Source organism: Hippocampus comes, unplaced genomic scaffold (assembly GCF_001891065.2).
Source record: "Hippocampus comes isolate QL1 unplaced genomic scaffold, H_comes_QL1_v1.1 scaffold86, whole genome shotgun sequence".
Taxonomy (NCBI): domain Eukaryota; kingdom Metazoa; phylum Chordata; class Actinopteri; order Syngnathiformes; family Syngnathidae; genus Hippocampus; species Hippocampus comes.
Genome location: NW_017805882.1, coordinates 2,913,454 through 2,937,610, shown reverse-complemented (window position 1 = coordinate 2,937,610; position 24,157 = coordinate 2,913,454). Strand labels below are relative to the sequence as shown.

Genomic DNA, 24,157 nt, shown 5'->3' with positions numbered 1-24,157 from the left:
TATATATATATATATATATATATATATATATATGCGCTGTTCTTCCATTGCTGCCAAATTTCTAACTTATTAAGTGGATGTTCACACTGGTGGCAAGACGCTTAACTTTTACTTTTGACAGTACAGACAGCCAGAAAGAGAGAAATGCTTGGGATTTATTTCATCTACAATGAGCCTTGATTTGTTCATACAATAGCCAAAAAAGGAGAGTACGAGATAGCCAGCATTGTATTATGGGAAAGTGTGTGACAAAATCGAAGTCAGACAAAACCGGTGCGCGGTGTACGTCTCGCACTTTCCGACGATGTTGCTTCGAGGCCACACACAGAAAGTGAACTGAAATTTCATAACGCCCCCCCCCCCCGCTTTAATCGAGGAGATGCATTTGAAGCTATCTTTTACTCAAATGTTTTAAAACAGAAAGTAAAAAATAGCGAAATAAATAAAATAAAGCAAAACATAAGTAAATAAAATTCGTCCAAGTAACGGCTCGTAATTTAAAAGCCTTTTACCAGTAAATTGGAGCACTCATATAATAAGTCAGGGCACTACTTTGGTAGGTCATAAAGTGACTTTCCAAGCGTGATTCCCACATGGCTTGAAAGCTGTCAGTTACCTGTTGTCTGAGCACTCTCTCCCTGGCCAGCTCTCTGTCCAAACTAATCAGATGCATCCTTTCCGTCACTGACAGGCAGAAGAAGATATCGTACATTTCGTAACGCGCCGCTCGCAGCTGCAGGAGAGAAACAATCACACAGCGGACGGTTGTTTGAGTGAACCTGTGAAATCTCACTATCTGTTCTGGGTAATTTGCTATTTAAAGGATAAATGCGCACTGGCAGGAAGGCACCTCAACAGATGGGTACAACATGTGGCTGACTTAATACCTGCAGAGAGACTCTCTGCTGCAATAAGCGATCCTGTTTGCTACAGATATCCCCTCTGTGAGGAGGCAGCTGGAAAGCCTGCAGGAACTGTTGTGTGTCCTGAAAGAAAAACACACGCAATCACAGTAATCACAAAAGAAAATAAATATTTAAATTAGAGCATTAAGAATGAAGGAATTCAATTAAATGCCTCATTTGCTGCGGGCGCTGTTTAGTCTTGAGCAGAGTACACGCATACAAATAATCGGGCCCAATTTGAGCCTTTTTCGTTGCGTCCAATCACAGTCAGCAAGGGCCTGCCTGATTATAAGATTACATCAGTTCGATGCACATTTTGTGTGTGTGTGTGTGTGTGTGTGTGTGTGTGTGTTAGGGGCATGGGGGGGTGGGGGCATCAGCACACTTTCAGGCAATCCAAGGACTCCGTGATTGTGATTTGAAATGGAGCAATGGACAATTAGAAACCGACATGAAGCTTGCACTGATGGCGGACACAAATAGAGGAGCAACTGGGTGTGGTGTTTTTATTGCACATCTCCCAAGTCATTTGACACAATAAAAATTATAAGGAGAAGGGTTCATTATCATAATGTACTTACCAAATAACCGAATATTTATCTTAGCTTCTTATATTTTGTCTTCTACTACAGTGAACCCCCGTTATTAATGGTGGCAGTCCGGATGCCATGTGACACAATGGTACACAAACACATATCTGGCCCGGGGTAGGAGACTCAAGACTGTCGGTGGTCATATTGTGATGCGTGTGGTGTCCTGTGCTGGACGTCTCTAGTACACCGCACACCGGAGCAGTAAGTAGACACTCAGCAATGTCGTCATGTCACTCAGTTTCGAAAAATCAGATGTCAAAAATCAATATATGTGAAAGACGCTTTGAACAACTACAGCAGAAGTGAAAATGGCATTTCAACATACCAAAGCGCCGCGGTTCGGCGAGAGCAGATGTGAGAATGGCAGGCTTCACTCACCCCAATAGTGCGCACCAGCTGCGCCACTCTCTCAGTCCTGAGCAGCCTTCGCGTCAGATAGCCTTTGACAGCAGCTAACAGCAGGGGGCGGCAGTGCTCAAGGTGAGAGCTGGGGGGCTAATGAAGAGGGAACGAGTGATGAGCAGGGTGAATAATGAAAACAGGAGGGGAAGAGAGAGGAGAATGCTAATTCCATCAGTGACAACCAATTAATTTTCCAGACTCTCAAGGTCTTTTGGTTGGCATCTGTTTAGTGCATCCATGCACGTGCGCTTCTTTAATACAGAATCACAAAGAACTGATAGGTTGTTGTCACTCACTTGTTGATTGCTCAGCCTTAGAGGCTAATGTTTTTTTTAAAGACATGAAAGAACTGCTAGAAAACAAGGGTTAGTGGAACTTACCATTGTTGTCACTTGAAAAGGTAGTACAACAAGTGATGAATAGATACACAGATAAACAGCAGAATGGTTCATATTAACGCAAAAGGATAATACCTGAGAGATCTTTGAGAATGTCACTGTGTCCCCAAGACGGGAGCCTGACAGAGACCACAGGAAGGACGAGCCCTGGAGCAGGCAATAGCGCATTGCAAGTGCCTAAGAAGGAAAGTCGGGCAGATGTGAGCAAAGCATGTGTGTATGCACGCATGTATGAACACCAGCATGTATTTTGGGAAGCAGACAAGGTTGGCAAATATTGAATTGGAAAGGAGAGAAAATGAGGCAGGAGGAAGGAATTAATTGAGGGTGGAGAGAGAGAGAGAGAGAGAGAGAGAGAGAGAGAGAGAAAGAGAGAGAGAGGGAGAGGGAGAGAGGGAGAGGGATGGGGCATATGAGAGGGACAACGTGGATAACAAGACAGGAGAGAAGGCAGAAATAATTCAGCCAGAGAGCAAAAGAGACAGCAGAGGAGGCAGGAGACAAAACAAAGAGAGAGAGAGAGAGAGAGAGAGAGAGAGAGAGAGAGAGAGAGAGGAGGGTGGAGAGAGAGAGAGAGAGAGAGAGAGAGAGAGAGAGAGAAAGAGAGAGAGAGGGAGAGGGAGAGAGGGAGAGGGATGGGGCATATGAGAGGGACAACGTGGATAACAAGACAGGAGAGAAGGCAGAAATAATTCAGCCAGAGAGCAAAAGAGACAGCAGAGGAGGCAGGAGACAAAACAAAGAGAGGGGTGAGAAACAAAAAAAAAAAAAGGGAGACCATTAGCAGTGGCACACGACAGGACGATCTGGCACTTAACCACGGACACTCATGAATTAAACAAATTATCCTTTTTCCTTTTCTCTGTCAATTCCTTCACTCGTCTCCTCCCTCTAAGCAAAGGCTCCGGCCACCTTGAGCTCCCATTTCAACACAAATCACAAGGGGGACAGAGGGAAAGCAAAAAGGAGCATTCTCATATCATGGCTGTAGTTCATTATGTTGTTGTTCAGGATATATCAATTAAACACAGCCCATGACTCATAGGGTGTGAACACTGAACTCAAACATGGACAGATACAAACCAGAGGTAGAGGAAGTGGATGGCAAAGAACAGCCGGCGCCCTTGAAGTGCCCCCCCCCCCACACACACACACAGACGTCCATACAATTTCAGCTCTTAGGGATGTGATGAAACATTTATGTTGAAAACCCTTAGGTTTTTTTTTTTCTGTGGGAAATGGAGAGTCTGAAAGTCTCGCGTAACGAGCAGATGTCTGTAGTCTGCCCACGATTCGGCTCTTCGGAAAACACTCAATCAGGTCACGCGACATCATTTTGAGTGTGTGTCACAGGGCACATATAGAAGCATGCAAATCTTTCAAATGAAAGCTTCGCCCAGGTCACTCTGACATTCCGATTGAAATTCTTTTGAACTAATCTAATCTTTAAAATATGGGGCCACACACTGATTCTTCAGTATTGTATCGGTGACTCTGGGTGAAGCAAACCTTGCTCAAGTTTATTATGGTTGTTCTACTGGGATTACTATTAGACCTGCAGAAAGTGATGCAACATCATGCAAGAAGTGGGAGGGATGAGTTAAGTGTGACTTATCATCTTGACCGTAAAAAATATGGACTGGATGTAGTTCATACATGGAGAAATAACATTCTTTTATTCCTGCACTGTCTCACGTTTGGCTCATACAACTTGACAGCCACACATTCATAACTAGTATGGATGAAGCGATAAAACTTCTAGAATGTCTTATCACACTGAAACCAATCTTTTACATCATAACTTGAGTCTCACCTGGCACAGTTCCTCCTGCTGCCTCCTGTGCTCTTCTTGCAGGGCTCTGACCTGAGCAGCATGGACCTGTTTTAGTTCCTCTGCAAAATGGTCACTCCCCGGTGAAGTCACTGGACGCGCAAAAGTGATAAAGGGAAGGAAAAAAAAAAGCTTGTTAGTACAACATCCATCCATCCAACTTGAGACTATATCAGCTGACTGGCTCGCCATATGAGCTTACAATTTTGACTCAGTTATTTGCGATTCAAATCACTGCTTTTCAATGAACAGCAAACACATGCACATTCAATTGTATTGTTATTGCTGATTTATTTTTCATGCTGGCCCAGTTAATGTCAAACCTTTGATGTTAATAATTGGTGGGATTAGTGTATATGAAAAAAATGGTGCTTTACCAATATCAATGAACAGGTCTATTAAAATCATACATAAGACGCATTGTGTCATAAGGTGCATTATTTTTGTGAAGCATTGTATGTTAAATTGTTTCTTCTAACTGTACCGTATGTCCATTTGCTAGATTTAGCGCTATTATGCCACGTTCAAACAAGTCGAAAATATCGTGGAGCACCGTGTGTCTCGTTTGCTTTTGTTCGCACGAGTCTGTTTTGCAAGAAAATGCACTCTAATCTGGCTTGTGTTTTCTGTGTCTATTTTTAGATATGGTGTAGAGTGGAATCTCCTCTGTCACCACATTTTCAAATTGATGATTGTCATTCAGTATTTTCATGTTTATCGCATGCACGGCGGGATAATTCACCATTGACCAGCCAAAACGTGTTGAAAGCTAGCATGGTTTTTTATATCGACCTATCACGCCTAAGTTAGAGGTATTTGGGGACATGCAGACAACATTTCATCAACTTTATATGACGCAGAAGAAAATGATACAGTGCCAAACAAAATTCGTGTAGTCTAACTGTGAAAGTGGATTGGCCTCAAGGGGAGCCGCCCACCACACCAGAATCAGCGAGCCATTCGTTGCCAGCGATGGTGTGAGAATCCGGAAACCGAATAAACAACATGGAGACGGAGGGGCTAAAATCGGCCGGCTGAAGAATTAGTGTGCCCAAATAACAACAGTGTTAGGTCAAGGCATATACAGATTAAATAAACTTCACATTCCATCGCTTCAACCGTCATTTTGTGTTTGTGGTGACTTCTCAAATTCTCGATTGTGAAACCATCGGCTGTCTTGCAATCCATTATTGTGAGGGAACACAAAAATTCAGCGCCCACCATTTGGGATCATATTCAGAACACATGCAACATGCACACCTGTAGTGCATGCAATTTAGCGACTGCTATTTGGTCTGTTTTAGTATGTATCAGGCTCTTAAGAGATGTGTTCAGATTTGTGCCGCAACATGTCACACACAAGGGGCCTTACTGAGATCGCTCACTAAACTGTATATTTAATATCTGATACAATACATGAAGCACTGCATTTGACATGTGGGTCTTACCTCTGGAAGAGCCGTAGCTGTGTTTGACCTCTGACAAGTCCTCACTGCTGGATGCTGCAGTCATGTCCAGGTTGTCTGTCGCATGCATAAGCAGTCTCCGTTTGACCTTGGATGATGTGCCCTCAATACCGGCCACACTCAAGGGGGTCAGACCCTTCACTTGAATCAAGTGGTCTCTTGAGTCCTGATCAGATCCCGAACACTCGAGGAGCCACACCTCAGACGGTGTATCCACATCGAATGATTGCCGGTCGACAGAGAGCCTACTAGTGAAGCTGTGACTGTCCTCGGCCAATTCCGGCTTTCTTTCTGTAGGATGTGACTGGCTGCTCACCAGGACAGAAACATCATGAGGAGCTGTGTGTTCTGATGGAACATTTCTGAAAACATCAGGAATTGGCATCCACTTGGCTACGGAGAGAGCGCATTTAGCTGGTGGCTGTTGCGTTCTGTTTCCCTCCAGCTGTCGAGAACTCATGTTGACAGCGTCTTCATTGATTTTGCCCTGAAGCGTAAAGGTGTTGACCAGGCTGAACTCTTCTAAATTAACAACCTCTTTTTCTTCATCCTGCAAGATTGACGGAATATTGTCTTTTTTGCTGTTGTTTTGCTCATCTGTGTATTCCAGGACGCTTCTCCAAGATTCAAGGGATTGTCTATCTGGACCCTCATTGTTCCTTTGGTCTCGCTTTCCTACATCATCCTCATCAGGCCTTTCCTCACATTTCCCTTCAATTTCCATGAGGGATGACCCCAGATCAGAGATGAGTTCTTTTAAGACGGACAGGCCGGACTCAAGCTGGTTTATGTGCTGTGAACTCTGGACTATGACGCTCGGTCCATCGCTTTGCAGTCCCGGGTTACGTTCATCAGCCTCATAGCTTTCTTTATAGCTTGAGCTGATTGAAACGTTCCCCCTGAAGTTATCTTCTTCATCTGGTAAACTACTGGAACCCTTATTGTAAACAGGGCTCGGGCAGAAATGAGGCACAGGGATGGAGTGATGGGTTCCATGCCCTTCCAGAGAAGTAACTGGGTCGGTGGTTGCCTGCTCACTGGTCATGTGATTGACTTTTTGTGTTTGGGATTGCGACAGGGGCTGAGAGTGAGGAAGGGTGATTTGTTCAGGTGCTCTTTCAGGATCACGGTTTGCCTTTTTGCTGATCAACTCATCCAGAAACACTGGATTCTTCTCACTGTATTTTTTGCAGATGGTATTGATTGTTTTGACAAACCTCTTCTCTTTAGTTTTTCTCCCTTCTGTACTTTTAGAGTGAAACTCATTGTTCTCCTTATCAGAGAGGCTCTTCTCCTCCACTCTTGGTTGTTCTTGTGCTTTCTCCTGCATTCTAGCATTTTTGGCTTGGTTCCTAAGCATGCGCTGCTGCCAGCGGTACTCCTGAGATTTCCTCAGCAAGTCCTGGAGGCTCGGCCGATTAGGAGGCTGTGATTGTGCTTGGGGTACCTGCGTGTCCATCGTTTCTGAATTTGCTGGGTTGCTCTGAGTAAGCTGGTCAGTACATGAACAATCAATGCTTGGTGTTTGAGGTAACTCAGCAATGTCTGAAGTGCTGCACCCATCCAAAGAGGGGACAGGGACCACCACTTGCTTCATTTTTGGGCCTTCCTTCATGTTAAGTACAGCAGAAGAGGGAGGATTATGTTGACACTTGGTACTTTGCATTTGACTAGATGCACTTTCCTCTCCAGGGAAATGATCGCTTCTGATTGAATCCTCATTTCGTGTTATAAAATCATGACAAAAGGATGACTCTTGTCCACTTCGCTCCAATTCCTCTCCATCTATAGGAGGGTAGCTGATAATATCTTGCATACTGGCAATTCTCTTTGAGGTCTTGTGAAGGAAAACGTCAGTTGTATTATTAGTTCCCCGTGGGCCGTGACCATCATTACTTCTGTCAAGGCTTTCTGAAAGACCACTGGTGTTTTCCATAATTGCACGAGTCAAACAACCCAAGGATACAGAGCAGTGACTAGCACTATTAAAGGAACTTGATTCCGACTCGGAGGCTTGTTGGTTTCGACAACGCTCAACAAGCCACCCTCCCTTGTGATTTGGTTGAGGAATCACACGAGAAGAGGAAAAGGCACTACTTGTTGTTGATGACAAAGGACCAATGTGTGGACTATTCATTTCTGCCACAGTATTTACACTTTGATGACTGGATTCACTGGAGTCTGAGGAATCCAAAGATTTTGGGGTGACCTTCAATTCCTGAAGCAAGTCCTCCAATGTTGGTGAATGCCGCATCTGTAATTGAGAAAAACAACCCAAATATCATAAGCAAAGAAAACGTACCATCGTTTTGGGATCGCAATTGTGATCTAAGGCAACGCAAGTGTAATTATCGTACTTTCCGGACTGTAAGCCGCTACTTTATTTCCCACGCTTGAAACCCTGCGGCTTTAAATGTGATGAGGTTGATTTATTAACTGTTGCAGACAAGGTTCATGCCACCAACGTATTTATCGATAGTCTCAAAACGTCGGACCGATGGAATTATAGAAAACGACACCGTGAACTAATGAGATTGTCCGAGTCTGCCCTCATACTAAATTTTCACAGCAGTCATTTGCGTACCTCAGTGGAAGGCTTGGGTGACGAAATCTTAAACCAAAACTGACCGCATGCGAAGACTGAAGTGCAAGAGTAAAGCTTATAAGGGCAACTATTGCTGAGGTTTGCCAGTGTCGTGACAGCATGGAGCAGTGCCAAAGAAATTTTTCCATTCCCAACATTATTTAAAACCTCTGAAAAAGGACTGCCTCGCTCACACAGCTTCTTTAGTGTCTATGAATTATTTGAGTAATAGCCTTTGCGGTTTTGATGGTATGATGTAATTTTCTGTCAGGTTTGTAATTTTTACTGTATATATTGAATATAGCACTCAAGCTTGATTTGAAGAAAAATGGAATGAAGATCACAATAACTGTCAAAGAAAAAAAAAAATCACAATTTAATTTTTTCCTAAAATCTTTCAGTCCGAGTCTGCTCCACAACATATACCGTACTGGCATACATCGTGATGAGGACGAGGATATGCCAAATCTCAAGTACCTGAACACTATGTAGAATTGTTTGCACATATGCCAGTCTTTCATTGCCATTCATCCTTCGACTGACAGCATTTCTCATCGCCACTTCTTTGTGCTGCTGCATTTCCGCTATTCGAGTATCTGTGAGCTGTCAACAGAAAAACAGTCATGAGCCACAAATGATAACCTTTATCACAAGTAAAGCATTGGTTGTAGTTATAGGAATTAGCAGGTGTTGTAAACCAGGGGTCCCCAACCTTTTTTGCCCCACGGACCGGTTTAAGTCAGACAATATTTTCGGGGACCGGCATTTAAGGTGTGGCGGATTAATACAACAAAATAATATGGTATGAGCTGCATGAAAACTGGTGTTTTCGAAATATAATAATAAACACAAGGAGCGTCTAATCTGGTCGCAACACTCTTATCGCTCTGGTAATGTTTAATGCCTTCAAAATACGATACAACGCAAATTCAAAGTGCATGAAAATGACGACTCACCACAGCCCCGAGCTTGATTTTCTGCAATCAGACAGTCCCATCTCGGGGTAATAGGAGACAATGACACCTCAAGTGTGTGGTTTATGTCCAGTCTACTTCGTAATTTTGTTTTAGTCGCTGTTGCTGCAGAAACTCCCCACCTCATACAGGTAGGATGTCGGAAATAGCAACAGTGCTATTGTGGCGATCTCAGAGTATTCAGCCATAACTTTGATCCAGTTGTTTCGAACGTAATTTTAAGGCCGCCGTCATTTGCGATCTCCAAGCAGCTTTTTTACTCATTTTGCGGGCTTCCGCGTTTTGTTAATGAGCGTCATCGGTCACGTGACCGAGAAGTGTGGCTTGACGTGAGTCAAGCGTGACACAGACGGATGTATCAGAGAATCCGGTAATTTTTCAAAATAAAATATATTTCGTATTCTGAAATAAATAAAACGGAAATAAGGCAAGTTCTTTCTGTGCGGCCCGGTACCAAATGCCCTGCGGACCGGTACCGGTACGCGGACCGGTGGTTGGGGACCCCTGTTGTAAACGACTCACTTAAGTACCCAAACATGGACTCCATTATACACGAGCACTACCCATAAAAAGTTAGAGATACCCTCTTGGGGCTGAATATTTAAGATTAACTTAAAAATGCTGTTTACTTTTACAGGTGGAATTCATTTAACCTCCTCTAAACCTTTGAATGCATATGTCCAAATGATCAGTGCTTCAGTACTATTTGCACAACTTGCCGTTGTGCTAGTGAGGAGCTAGATGGCAAAATTCACAAAAGGCGTTTGACCCATGATGTTTTCCAAGGATCACACAATGCACAGGAATATTACCAGAAGTGTGTTTTTTTTCCATCTTCACAATATCACAAAGCTATATCCCATTCTATCCCTGAGTGATGCAGAGACCATAGTTCATGCATTTGTTACGTCTTTCCTTGACTAACGTCTCGTGTTGCTTTCCCAGTCTTCCCACGTCTCGTGTCAAAAGCCTGCAGTTAGTACAAAATGCAAGACTCCTGACAGTGACAAGAAAATGTGTTTACTGTACCGTGATAGTGGCACACTGGCATTGGCTCACAGCCCACATGAGATGCAAGTTTCAGATTTTGTTGCTTACTCATAAAATATTACAAGGCTTAGCACCTTCTTATCTTGCCGACATAGTAGTACCATATTTTCCGTCCCAGAACCTTTGTCGCAACACGTCGATCTTTCGGTGATTCCAAGAGACAAAAAAAAAGTCTACAGGTTCTAGAGCAGGGCTGTCAAATTCATTTCACATTGTGGGCCACATATGGCCTCACGAGATGTTAAGCGGGCCGGACCATTAAAATGATACCATACTCTGCTATAAATAACCAAAATATCATGTCTTTCCTTTGTTTTGGTCCAAAGAAGCACAAGAACGTTAGGAAAATGTTGAAACTACGGGCTTGTTAAGCCTTTTGAGACTGGTGATGAAAGGCTGTTGTATATAAATAAACTTGGCTTGACTTGACCACTTCTATGGCTTTCTGTCACTGTTTCAGTCTTTCTTTATCTGCTGTAAACTGCAATGACACTCTGTGACACTACATTCAGGTGCCATTGTCTCTCTGCAGCCTTACAAGGGCAAGGTACTGGTGATCAATTATTTGGTGTCGACTTGAGGTCTCATGATGTCAAAAATGTAAACATCCAGAAGAGGCCTGTTGTGATCATAATTGCATTTGAGGGGGCAAATGTATTGGTCCATTTATGGAGCCAACATTTGCCTTTCAGGTCCCTATTAGAGAACAGAAAATTGTGCAAAAAGTACAGAAACATTGGACAGTTTGACAAGTGCAATAAAAAATGCAGGCATGGTCAAAATGTGTTATTTTGTAAAGCTTATACTGTAGTGCTCATCCTAAAATTTCACCCAAACGTCGACTATGTTAGGGTGAGTAGTGCATCTGTTCCAGGAAAAAAAAACAGTTACAAGTGAGCCCTAAGAATCAAGTCCCAAAGAAAATATCTTGAAAGTGTCTCCCCAAGGTCAAGTGTCATTGAACTGAAAAAGCAACAGCATCAAGTTTACTTCGAATAGAATGAGAGTTGGGTAGGTGGAAAAAAAGAACGCTCATACCACGGGGGGCAGGATGGGCGCTCCATAGAAGCGAATGGCAGAAGACGCAGACTTTTGGTTTTCCTCCTCTTTGTTCCGCATCTGTGCTAGACGATTCTGTACAAATGTGTCGTAGTCCTCCATTTGATTTTCCTGAAGTTGGTCGTAAATCACATTAGGGTCCGTAGGTATTTTGTCTTTCATAACGGTAGCTATGACGCGAGAACACTAGCTCGCTAGCCAGCTAACCAGTCAGCTTTATAGTCAAGTAGCACGTTATTCTTTAGAATAGTCTAAGAGAGACAAGTTGGTCTATCAAAGCTACACTACAACTGTGGTGAAACTCAAGGATAAACCAACATACCGAACTCAATCGGGTTTAACGCGATCTCTGCAAGGATAGTGTTTACGTTTACCCGCCTCTCTTCCCGGAGAAACTACCGGTGACAGTTTGGAGAGCAGCAAGACCAGGGGTGGATCCCGGGCTGCTCACGGATTTATTATGGCAAGCAACTAGAATAGACACAAACATTACATGGACAATAAACAAATTCATATATGGCTTTAACTCGTTAAGGCGTCGTTATCACGTAAGTAATTGGTTATAAACTTGAGGGTAGATATCAACATTGAAAAACTCATTTAAGTCTCTATTTTCACAAGCTCCAGTTAGGAGGGCGCGAAGAAGAGTGCTTCTCATATAAGCACGTCATTGCCCCCTACAGGCAATGGGTGCATTTTTAGCTAATTTTAAATAGGGAAATGCAGTTCGTGTTTCAAGCCAATAATCAATAAATACATCACTGTGTGAATGGTGCTGTGTATCATGTTTTTCAGTTTTGATTTAAACTACTCTCAGGAATGCAATTTTATCTTTCACAATATTCTACTTCATGTGTTCGAGGATTATACTCACTGATGCACTTCTGATGCTTTCTTACCGTGAACGGTAACATAATTCACTTTCAATCAACAGCTGCTGTCGGCTACAACTCACTCGTTGGCACTCCAAACGCGCCTTTGATCTTTCATCTGAAGTGTTTCTTTTGGTCCTTTGCTTTTTTTTTTTTTTTTTTTTTTTTTTTTAAGGAAGACAGTGGGAGGGGGCGGGGTTATATGGCGTCAAAATTGTTTATCAAATCGAATTGGAAAAATATTTAATATAATTTTACTCTGCTGCAATAATGATTCGAAGAGAGTTTAGAACTTTATTTTAAACCATGTTTATTGGTCATATAGAAAATAAAGTAAACTGTTTATTGACAAACATACAGTATATACATCAATACATTAAAAGAACATTAGACGGATGATGAAACAGTTAATTCCATAATTACCAGTACCTTGTCATCATCACTTATGTATCTACAAAACAAAACAATAATTTAGTTGAAGATAAATACTTACAAAGACTGTCACATTTTCAGTATTTTCCCATAGAAAGAACAGTATAATAATTTATTACACCTCATACAGAAATAGTACAAAACACAATTTCTTATTACCAGACCTTTTCTGAACAAGCTGCATCATAGTCAAACAAACTCACTACTTCTCTATAACTTTATATCGACCATTATTTACTTTCAGACACAAAAATATCCCAGCTTTGATGTATAATTTGACCAAATGATCACCATTGGATAGGCATAGTTTGAAGGGCAAACACTCAACAATGGGATGAAAAAGAACTGCAAAAAATATGGAGACATGGATTGATGCCAGTGCAGGGCCAACAGAGGCAAAACAAACATTATTATTGATCCAACACACCAAACAAACGATCAAAGGAATGTTTGGTTCGCTTACTCTCACTGATCAGCTTTGAGTGTGGGTTAAAAAGGCCTTTTAGTTTGGATGTGTGATTGACTACACAGGGAAATAAGTGCGTGACACCAATTGGCCCCGGCAGAATGATAAGAGGTTTTTGGTAAGCATTCATCAGACGTTTTCAAGGATGCCCCAGTTCATTCAGTCCGTAACACATGAAAATTGCTCATGGTTATCATATTGGTCACTATTATCTATTTTCCTGTGTCATAAGATATTTATGAATATGATTTAGCGGTGGCTGTTGGATCTGATAATGAAACCTATTTTCATTAGTCAGGTAAAACGTCTGCGCAGGAAGCAGTAAAACATGCAAAGCTCCTAAAATGTGTTACAGAAACCCTGTTTGATAATGACTAAAGGTCACCGTTTTCAGCTGACTTAATGTTTGGGTGAACTACATTCGAGACCAAGCGCACAGCTTCACACAGGAGGAAAAACACAACGACAAGAAGCGCCGTCTTTCAAACTAAAATGGATAGAAAAATAGTGGACTTTTCCTGTCTATGCACATTAGTAATACAACAATATGCTGGCAAGTCACAACACATAATCCAGCTAGAAACAAATAAACGGCAAAAACATTTGATACCCAGTCACATATTGCTAAACACTGTGAATATAAAGTCTTTAACCTTGCCACATCACACTGAACCTGAACAATTTGACACAAGCCACAATAGCAGTACAGCTCCTGTGTGACAGGAGTTCTACTTATGCCTTACACAGTTTGCATATTAAAAGACAACTAAACACCATCTTGACACTGTTACACTCACAACGTATGGTTTTCATCCTGAAGCTTGAGACAGTGTGTTTGCCATTGACAGTTTCAGCAAAGCATTGTCCTCCTTTTTTCAAAACAGAACCGAGGACACCATATCAAACACAACGGTCAAAAACAGAATGAAGGCATTTAACAGGAGGCTCGAGACAGGGGAGAAACCACACAATTACTAGGAAACAATACATTAAGAAAAAAAAACAACAACAACAACTTATAAAGGTTATGAAACATGTGTGTTTGTGTTCTGGGCTTTATTTGGTTCCAAATGAATACAATGTTCCCTCGCTACTTTGCAGTTCACTTATTGCGTATTCACTCTATCGCAGATTTTCATTTATGACCATAAATTCATCGATTGCAATCTAACCTCACAATTTTGCAGGTTTTCTCTCCAGTTTTTTTCATTCTAAGTCAGACCAGTCAAAAAATGTCAACATTTTTTTTTCTGGGAAATTTCTTTTACACCTTTAAAATCCTTGTTGTTGCAGTGTAAAGCACTTTGCACAACAACAACGAGGATTTAAAAGGTGCATTCATCCACCAGGACCTTTTGATACAATCTGAAGCATGATTCTAGTTAAGGTAAACCATTTTCGGATAAATAATAAGATTGTACATAGTCATTAGACAACGTTCCGTCGTCCTCGCCTGCTGCTTTCAGAGCATACACCACTCACACATTTATTTATGAACGCAGCCTGCAACTCTGTATTTATTCTTCATGTCGCATTTTTTAAAGTTACAGTTATTAAGTGTAACAAGTGTTGGACGGTGGGAACCACGTGTGGGGGGCTTGTAACGGCTTAAAAAAGGTGTTAACTGACTCCTTATAAATGGAAGACTGAAGAAAAAAAAATCAAACATAAGATTAAAAATACCTACAGTAGAAGAACATGGCTTCGCATCTCTCTTACTTTGAAGCGTGTCACCCTTGCACAGAGATTGGTCACCGTCTGCACTAACGAGAGCAGAACATAAGGCGGACATTGAGCTGCAGAATAAATAAATAAATAAATAAAAAATAAAAAGAGCTTCATAAAAACCAAAAGGGCAGATTATGGCCAGATGCTATAACATGTTGAGATGGGCCTGGGCACACTATATAACGAGAGAACAAGCACGGTTACCAGCTGTGTCATCACTCGCCCTGGAATCAAACAAGGATCAAAGTTGTACCCATCAAATACAGTGAAAGTTACACAGTATAGTTTCCCCATCACAACACACCACACACTAGTTCACGGCTACACACACGTGCCTAGTCACTAGAGAAAGAACAAAGCTATTCAGTAGTTAAGCCACTTTTGGTACAATTGCAAAATAGATACTGTATATCAAACTGATTTTGTTACCTTATTTGTCACAGGTCAATACAAACAATGCAAAGCTAATTGTCTTTATAAAATTGGAGACACTATCGTACATGGACAATGATTAATTCTTTTTTTTCTTTCTTTTTTTAAGAGAACACCACACAAGATGACTTTTTTTTGTAAAGCTCGTGTCAGTGACGCCCCATTAAAGTGGATGCACATTAAAAAAAAAAAAGAGAGAGAGAGCGAGAGAGAGAGAGAAATAATCATATCAGTTATTAGTTAAACTACTCTGAGAAGGAGACTATACTGTTCACCGGCTTCATTAAGGTATCTTTCTAAAAAAAAAAAAAAAAAAAAAAACTATTCAAATTAGGGAAATAAAATCAATGAAATAAATTTGTAGATACAGCACATATAAGTGCAAAATCACATCAATTGTATTATTACTATTATTATTATTACTAGTGGCTACTACAAGCTCATAGAACGATGCAGCGTTAATTTTGTCATAGACATCCAGACGACACAGTTTATCCCATTGATCACAGGTACGGCCCAATTATTATAACATAATAATTATACGCTTCAGCTTTTCTTCTTCTCCAAACATTTCAATTAGCAGATGCAAGGCACTTGCCCTTCCAAACGTTTTCAAATGTATACCCTACTTGTAGAGAATCATACACAAGATGTGTCAACATTTTTTTTTTGTGTTGTGTTTGTTTTCCCCTCTATTATATGTATTTTTCCACTAGGTTTTAAAGTCCGTCATCTGCTGGCTACCAGTGTAGACGTAGAAGCCAACGGGAACTGAACAAAAGGGAAGGGCAAATATGAACGAGAAGACTGTCAAAAAAAAAAAAAAAAACTAAAGACAACTGACCAAACAGAACAAATACCAATGCAATCACGAATTTCACAGAATTCCTGATATTTAACAATTCACACACAGAGAATACAGTTTGAACCTCATGTGAATGACGACACTGTACAAAACAGTAAAAATACAAGTAACACAATTGCCTTTCAGATATAGATTCCCGTTGTACTGATATGAAAAAGTTGCAGCTAGATGGGACTCATCTGCAGCCAATTAAACTTGCGGGTCATATGAGATGGATGATCGATCAGATGATTCTGTCTCTCCATCCGTCACAGAAATGTGCCATTACCTTCTGTTTGTTTAGCCACGGAATGGGGAAACATTGGGTCCTCACGACTACAACAGCTCATTTGGGTGATCAACTTCAAATTGCCCGATCCTTTTTTTAGCAAGTACTGACCAAATACTCGGCTTCCATCTTGCCCTTGACTGCGCTTGTGACCTGTGTCAAGTCAGTGCAGTGACACAGGCCACTGAGGCAGTGAAGGAGGCGTGGCAAGCAGAGAAGAAGAAATTCTTGGACGCAGCTGAATTCCATCCTGACACACCTTTGTCAATCGAAAACCTCCCTCAAGACCGCGCATCTGTTTTGGACTTGACTATTGTAATGACACTCGTCGCCGTTGCCGCCTTCCCGGGTATGAGTGGACCAATGACTGATGACGCTATCCCTCCTCCTCCCCCTCCAGCCCTGACTCCGACCCCCACATTGGGGCTTCTCGCCACAGTCCTGGCAAAGGTCTGTAAGGCCTCGTACTTGGACCTGAGAGCGTCCAGCTCCAGGCGCATGGAAGCGTTCTCATTGGCCAGTTTGTCCACTTCCTGTTGCAGCTGGGCCTTTTGCTTCTCCAGCTCTTCCTTCTGGGTAACTCTCTTCACTCGACAGCTGGCGGCGTAGCCCCGATTCTTCAGGGTGCGCCGCCGCTGCTTCAGTTGCAGGATCTCCTCCTTGGTGAGCCCCCGAAGATGCTGGTTAAGCTCCCGCACTGACATGGTCACCAGCTCGTCATCTGTCAAGCTGGTGCCATTCTCCCCTGGCTCTCGCTTCACCTTCATCAAGTAAGAAGGAATCAAATCAAATACAGCTCTGTCAGTCAAATGCAACAAAGTGAGTGGGATACAGGGAGCCACTTACATATCGCGGCTCATCTTTTGCGGCCCCTGTGACATCCTAGCTTTTGAGGTGATTTGATTTATTTATTTTTAAAGTATGCAGCAGGGGTGTCCAAACTTTTTCATTTGAGGGCTGCATTAACAAAAAATGCAAGGAGGCCACTTTAACATTCTGACATAACAGCTTTATGTTAAAGATGAGAAGGCAAATTGGGATTGTCCAAGATTTTGGGGTGGCTCACGGCCCTGTCCCCACTAGACTAGATCCACACCTGCACTGAAAAGTGGCCGAATGCCATCTCCACATTCAGAACCAAAACGAAATCAAACTGCAGTGAGCAGACCATTTTTACAACAGTTCTTTGAGGGTGATTCAACTGATATGTCCATAAATCGGACCTTGAAGTATGTGCTTCTAAAATTGAATTATCTTGATTCCCCAGTCTTTTGTGGAGAATTTGTGTTATTATTTTAGTCATAAATAAAGTAGTTCCTTTGTATCTTTGCATATCTAGAAAACTGCACAGTATGTGAATCAATTTATTAGTAGTGGTGGCACCTATTTTTTGGACACTCTCCTTTCTCACTTTGTCCACCTCCTCCATCTTTTTTTTTGAACACGCCTTGTGGGCCGTGTTAAGTGTCCTTTTTAATGCCGCAGGCCACTGAAAAATTGCCCCGGGCCATAGTTTGAACATCCCTCGTATACAGCGTAGTCTGAATTTAGAGTTGTGAGCATTCCTTGTGTTGCACGTTGTGCCGCAACGTGCAAGGCAGCATTGCGTTTTACTGGATATTCATGCCATGTAATGAAGAGAAGATGAAGCCAAGGAAGTCCCCAGCTGCTGTGCAATGATGTCATATTATTTATGGCTATTGCCATGTTGCCTCAACGCTCAGCAATGTACTATAAATTCCGGCCGAATCGGGGTTTACTGGATTCAAGCCGTACGGTGGAGAACCTGCCTAAACTGGACCACTTGGTGGATGTGCTCCCTCACCTTTAAGGCTTTATTTCCTTTGTTTGTCGTCGTCATGCCCCAGGAGCCTTGTTCTTCTGAACAGACCTGCACAAATGCAAAAAACATCATCACAGTTATCCACCTTTCATAAAAGTAAGAGCCTGATCAAAAGACCTTAACAATTTTCACCAGTAAGTGTTGTTACTTGTGGATCACTACCCACCAGGTCAAGCACAGACAAACCAAATCCTATTGTACTCTATGGAGGACTGTTGCTTGAATGTCAAACGTTGCACATCAATATCAGGTTGTATGAGTGAAAGTGACACGCAATGTTTCTTAGAATTTCCCTGACTTCCTGTTTCTTGATCGTTACAGTGATAGTGCCCACTGCTTTTGTCAAGTTGAAGCGTTATTGGTTGGCTTCAGGCCAATCGCTAACAAGTCAACTGAGAGAAGAGGAAGTGATAGAATTTGTGGGAAGGACTCCAGGGGAAAGCCAACTGTTTCAGCCTTTACACTTTCATACACATACGTACGCACACGCCTGTAGCAGCACGTGAGAAAGCAGAGCTACACTTGACAGGAAGACAAATGTCTAACGGCAGAAACAAACACATGATGCATGTGTATGGTTTACATGTAGTTGCTTAAACGTGGAAACAAAAGACAAAGGGCTGGAAGTCAACACAGGAGTGCAAAAGATGACATCAGTCCTCCGGGTGCACATTTCCAAAAGGGGATGCTTTGTGTTGGGCTGTGCAAGTCTGTCTCTCATCTCTCAGACCTCTGTGTGTGTGTGTGTGTGTGTGTGTGTGTGTGTGTGTGTGTGTGTGTGTGTGTGTGTGTGTGTTAAAAGGTGTCTCTTGTTGCTGCTCTGACCTAAGCGATCATCATGAGACTAGTCACGATGACTCAGCAGATTCCTCGCCTCACTCTCTCCTCCCATGCCGCGCAAATTTCATCTCGCTTCTGTCACTTTCTAGAGGGACGCCTTTTGCTGTTTAGATAAACGCACAATCCAGGGCACACAACACTACCAAACATGTGGGACTGTCATCAACACAGCTGCAGGTTGAGTAAAAAAAAACACATTTTGCCTGTCAATGATTGGCAATCTTACAGATATGGTTTTTCAAGCATCTTTGGGTGTCCTCAAAAGTGCCACGCATGTCATTTATTATTGTTATAAATCATTATCATTAGAAATTTGGCCTGGAAACAATGAGCAGTTTACTTCCCCCACAGCGCACCTCATGGGTCTGTGAGAATGCTGCAGCTCCAATAGTTAAAAATAGCAGTAGAACAGAGAAAATGTACATTATAAGCGCATACGTTATATAGCCAGCACATATTAACGACACAGAAACCACAACTGCGCTGCCGCTGCCACTATTACTTATGCCCATCGTAGTTTTAACTATTTCCAACACATACACCTGCCACCAATATTATGACCACTTACAGAAATATTCTAATATTTTGGTTACTGTTGGGGGAAGAGCGGCCTCCTCTCCCCCGCGTCTTCGTTGAATTTCGGACGAGGAGAATGTTGGTTATCTAAATAAAGGCTGGAGTCGATGAACAGCTCCTTCGAAGCTTTTAATAACGAAATATTCCGGGCACCCGAGAATTACAGACAATGGCTGCGTGTCACGAGTGCGAAGCAGCAAGAGATTCACATCATTTTTATACCATCAGAAGGGCGGTACCGGGACGCAAGGTGTGATATAACTTTCGTTTTCTCCTAAACCGATTCTCAGCTTGGCGCATTCCAAAGTTTGTGCGTCTTCAGCAGGGAGTATTCCAATTCTAGGTGATGATTGTTACAAGGATGCAAAGCTACAATGCGGGCATGGGAAAGTTATACAGCATGACAAAATATGAGCAGAATACAGACTTCATTACCTCATGAAACTACCTGAAAGAGCCAAAATATTGAAGATAAAGTCAAGCTGTACAACACAGCAAAGTACAACCACAACACTAAAGAAATATCATGTCTCTCTGTGACGGTCAATCAAAACTGAGAATGAGTGTGTTTGAGAAAGGCATCATTTTTTATGTATCGTTGCTCTCTTGAATTGTGCTTGCAGTGTGCTTGGATGCATTGTACGCTCCCACAGCTGGAGGTGCATCATCATCATCATCATCATCACACAATAGATGGATCAAAGACATGAAGAATAAGGGTGCCTTTGGGAGTGGGGGTGGTGAAAACAGAGACAAAAAAAAAGGGGCGTTTTTACTGCCAGGCACAGGTTTATTTCCCCCGTGCCCAACCCCCAACCTCCATAACCCCCATCTACATACAAACAAAAAGCATGCCAACACATTCCCCCACCACCGTGCTTGGGGGGCACAATAATATCCACATGTTCCACTGCCAATACCCAAACGTGAAGATGCAGTCGAATTTCAAGCTGAACACAATGCAAGCAACGTCAAGGAAACTGGAAGCTGACTATCCATATTGTGACTTGACATCAGTGACTGAATGAGCCACATAAAATGAGAAGTGGGACACAAATATATGAATGTAATGAAGCTATTAGCACAGGAAGGTCCCTATCGCCACAGCATTGAGGATCACACCGTACTGCGCCGTATTTCCTCATGCACAGTAGTGACTGGGGGCAAGCATTTGCTTAACTGCACAGAGAACTTGATGTCTCGGGGAAAGCGTTGCTTGTGTTTGTGTGTGTAAAGGATGCATGTTTACAATACTACAGCATATTTTTAAATATAAAATATTATTAATTAAAGTATAATACATGTCGAAAAATTATTGCTCTTAATTTTATGAGCATTTTTATCTCACAGGGAAGGAATCCACTTCAGCTTTTTGTGTAATCGCAACCAACACCAGCTTTACAGATACCATCTCTGGTCTGTAGGTGGCGTGTGTTGTAAAGATGTCTGCCATGGCACAGGGTGATATCAGATGTTCTATGAAAGGTAATTATAGTGCGCCGCACCCAGCGCTAAACTGGGACATGATGTCATATAAGACACTGTATTTGAGCAAATATAGAATTTCTTACCCCCACAAAGGAGTTTTGATTTTCACTGCTGTGTTGTTACTTGTTAAATAAATTAAACGAGAAAAAAGAGAGAGCAAAAAAAAAAGCACCTTTTTAAACCCCAAAGTATGCATGAACCTCACTGACAGAATGTAAAAAAAAAGGTGAGTCTATTTAATTTTAAATGATTATTCACAATGTAAAAATATAGAAGACAGAGTATGTTTGATTGGCCCATGTGACATCCCTTACAATCTGATTTTTGTTTTAGGCCACAGCACAGTGCAGATAACATAAGTTGACACTGGAAGATGTCAATGACACACTCAATGATATTATTCATTCAGTATACTGTAGTAACTTCTTTCACGTGGGTACTGATTGATATATGATCTGTCTTTGATTCTCTCACATTCAGCCCAGGTTTAGGTGATTATAAAAAAATAACATTAAGGGACAGATTTTTGTACCCAGCACAAGTCTGGCACAAACCGCGGTCTGACTGTGAACATGGGTGAAGTTTTCTTTCTTTTGGTATTTTCAGAAACGCACAAAGGTAGAAACAGGCGTTTACATCGTCGTCGGAGTCAACACAGTCAAAGGTAGCAGGTCCTCTCATTCCCTTTAAAGTCATTGCTGGATAGGTCTGGGGTCTACATGGTAGAAGCATAAATGGACTTGCTGGGGTCCCCGCAGGAGATTGACACACCCAAAATACATTAACAAGGAAATGCAAGAATATCTCCACTTGCAAATTTTGTAAAGTTGGCCGCTGTGAAGTGGGCACTTGGAGACTGCCGTCCACCTCAGACAGTGTGTAGGGGAAAAAAACTGTGCCTTGGGAGTGATTTTAAAAATATATTAAAGGGAAAGTCAAGTCAAACATTATCTTTACGATACTATGTTCTATGCTTCCCCATTAGTTTAAACATTATGTTCTGATTAATATTGCGTTCATGGAAAAGGAATTAAGCAGAAAAATCCACCTGCAAAAATTGTATCCATCTGAGTCAGAGGGCTGCCGTTTGACCTTGTACTGCTGCTTACACCCTGATTCCATCACTGCAGCTCAGAACAACATGAGACACCTGTGTGATATGAATGAATGAATTCACACATTTCAATCTATCATCCAACTAAAGAGCAGAAAATATTCCATAGCCTTCTTACGTTATAATTCCTACATGTGCCTTAATCTACTTTTACTATTTGATTATACACACAACAAGCTAATGAATTGCCTTCGCCATGATGGTAGCTCAACCAAAATAACTTAAGCCTTAAATTAGCCCATTTGCGCCAGGAGTTACGCGGAAAACTTTAAGCTTACGATGAAACTTTTCACAAGCTGATTATCGACGAACATTGAATGCTCGCAAATGTATACAGTATGATATATTAACAGGACTAGCTGTGATTTACCTGCCACTTGAGATTAAGAGTATTCTTTCCTTCTAGTTTGTGGTCACATTTAACGTTAACGCCATCTACAATGCATCGTGTTGTTTTTTCTGCTGGGTTGTACAGAAAGTATCTCCATATATCTTTTCTTCGTTTCCGACCACCAAGCTCTTTTGTTGACACTGCCGCCATGGTCCATCAATGGAAAGCGTGTCTGTGTATGTGACCCCAGACGTGTTGTGTTGTTCCGGTGTGTGCATGTGCCCTGCATGCTGGTCAGGTGCTGAGCGTGACCAAATAATAGGTTGCAGCATCGCTGATATTTTTGAGAGACAGATTACATGCACAACAGGATGAGATGTCGTGCATTTTGAATGTCTGACAGACCACAGTTAGCCAGTCTCATCTCGTCAACAAAAACTCACATACGTCACGTCATATGTTGGCCATCAAAGAGCCATGTTTAGCTCATCATCGTCTCATTAAAAAAACGGGCATTAACTAAATAATTTCGTTATCATCATTGTTGACAAAAACAGCACTGCATTACACCACCTGCGCCGCAACTTAGACCAGTGGTGTAAAGTTGAGTGTACATTAAGCCACCACATTGACACTTACGCTGGGGCAATGGAAAAGAAAACGGCCTCAGTTCACCAGAAAACCCAACAAGGTGCATCGCAGTCTGCCAGATTCACACGCTGAAGGAGGCCCGCTCCCGCAGGAAGATCAAGATATGCCAGTTTTAGGGTCAAGTGCAAGTTCGCTGTCTACAAAAATAGAGCCCTTGGGGTAGAAATGCAAATAACAGATACATAGCCTTGCAAATATCAATCACAAGTACTGCACACAAAAAAGAAGCTCTATTTTTATTGACAAAAAAAAAAACGGCCCGCAGCACAAAACTGTCTTGGACAGCAAAGGTCCTGTGTAAGTCACCCAGGTTGGAGATCACCTTCTGAGCAAAGGTATCGCCATTCATCTCGGGCTTGCCAGTGGCGTCCTTCCCAAAGTACATGTGGGGTGCTTGCGGTGCTGTGGTCAATGCCGCGGCCATTCTCGCTACAACAGACAGCTTTTCTGCTGTGCTAGGCTGTATTTTTATGTAGCCACAGAAAGAACGCTGACGACTCAAGAGCGGACCTGCTTATGGTTACTGCTGAAAGACAGCATACACACGTACACGCGCGCGCACACACACACACACACACACACACACACACACACACACACACACACACACACACACACACACACACGGATGACATGCTGTAGAGATGGCTAAAACACAAGCAGAGATAAGACCGTGAGCGTGAGGAGAAAAGCGGTAAGAGAGGAGGTGATGCTGGAGGAGGAGGACGGAAAGAATGCTGACGTCTCCAGAGCTGATTAGCACTACAGCAGAGACATCACACCCACAGCTGAGGAAAATGCTGAGTATGGAGAGAGGACGGGCTGGGGGGGTGCAAATGACAAGGGAGACAGAAAAGAACTTGAGCGGGGGGTGGGGGGGAGGGGGGGGGGGGGGGGGGACATAGGTGGAGATGGAGGGATGGGACGCCAAGGGAGGAGAGGAGGAGGAAGAGTGGGTGGGAGGGTGTTTGGGTGAAAATGCATCCTCA

The 24,157-nt window shown here is 42.3% G+C and overlaps 2 protein-coding genes across 12 annotated transcripts in view; both read right to left on the bottom strand.

Annotated features, from left to right (window-relative positions):
• Positions 1–12,249, bottom strand: part of cp110 (centriolar coiled-coil protein 110) — a 14,836-nt gene extending 2,587 nt beyond the window's left edge. The window contains exons 1-9 of one of the 4 annotated variants that reach the window (XM_019889467.1): positions 12,162–12,249; positions 11,242–11,373; positions 8,657–8,782; positions 5,578–7,849; positions 4,112–4,221; positions 2,374–2,475; positions 1,877–1,993; positions 888–986; positions 617–733 (exon numbers count right to left, since the gene is read on the bottom strand). In XM_019889467.1, coding sequence (XP_019745026.1) covers positions 617–733; positions 888–986; positions 1,877–1,993; positions 2,374–2,475; positions 4,112–4,221; positions 5,578–7,849; positions 8,657–8,782; positions 11,242–11,373; positions 12,162–12,176 — 3,090 coding nt within the window. In that variant the 5' untranslated portion in view covers positions 12,177–12,249. Of the gene's footprint in view, positions 1–616; positions 734–887; positions 987–1,876; positions 1,994–2,373; positions 2,476–4,111; positions 4,222–5,577; positions 7,850–8,656; positions 8,783–11,241; positions 11,864–12,161 lie in introns of those variants that run through there. The other 3 variants (XM_019889468.1, XM_019889469.1, XM_019889466.1) reach the window with 3 other exon arrangements.
• Positions 12,250–12,463: 214 nt separating this feature from the next.
• Positions 12,464–24,157, bottom strand: part of mafgb (v-maf avian musculoaponeurotic fibrosarcoma oncogene homolog Gb) — a 25,154-nt gene continuing 13,460 nt past the window's right edge. For 4 of the 8 annotated variants that reach the window (XM_019889115.1, XM_019889112.1, XM_019889111.1 and 1 more), the window contains 2 exons: positions 18,151–18,216; positions 12,464–17,086 (listed from right to left, as the gene is read on the bottom strand). In XM_019889115.1, the coding sequence (XP_019744674.1) occupies positions 16,607–17,086; positions 18,151–18,186 (516 nt within the window). In that variant the 5' untranslated portion in view covers positions 18,187–18,216 and the 3' untranslated portion in view covers positions 12,464–16,606. Of the gene's footprint in view, positions 17,087–18,150; positions 18,217–18,300; positions 19,580–22,164; positions 22,247–24,157 lie in introns of those variants that run through there. The other 4 variants (XM_019889110.1, XM_019889116.1, XM_019889114.1 and 1 more) reach the window with 4 other exon arrangements.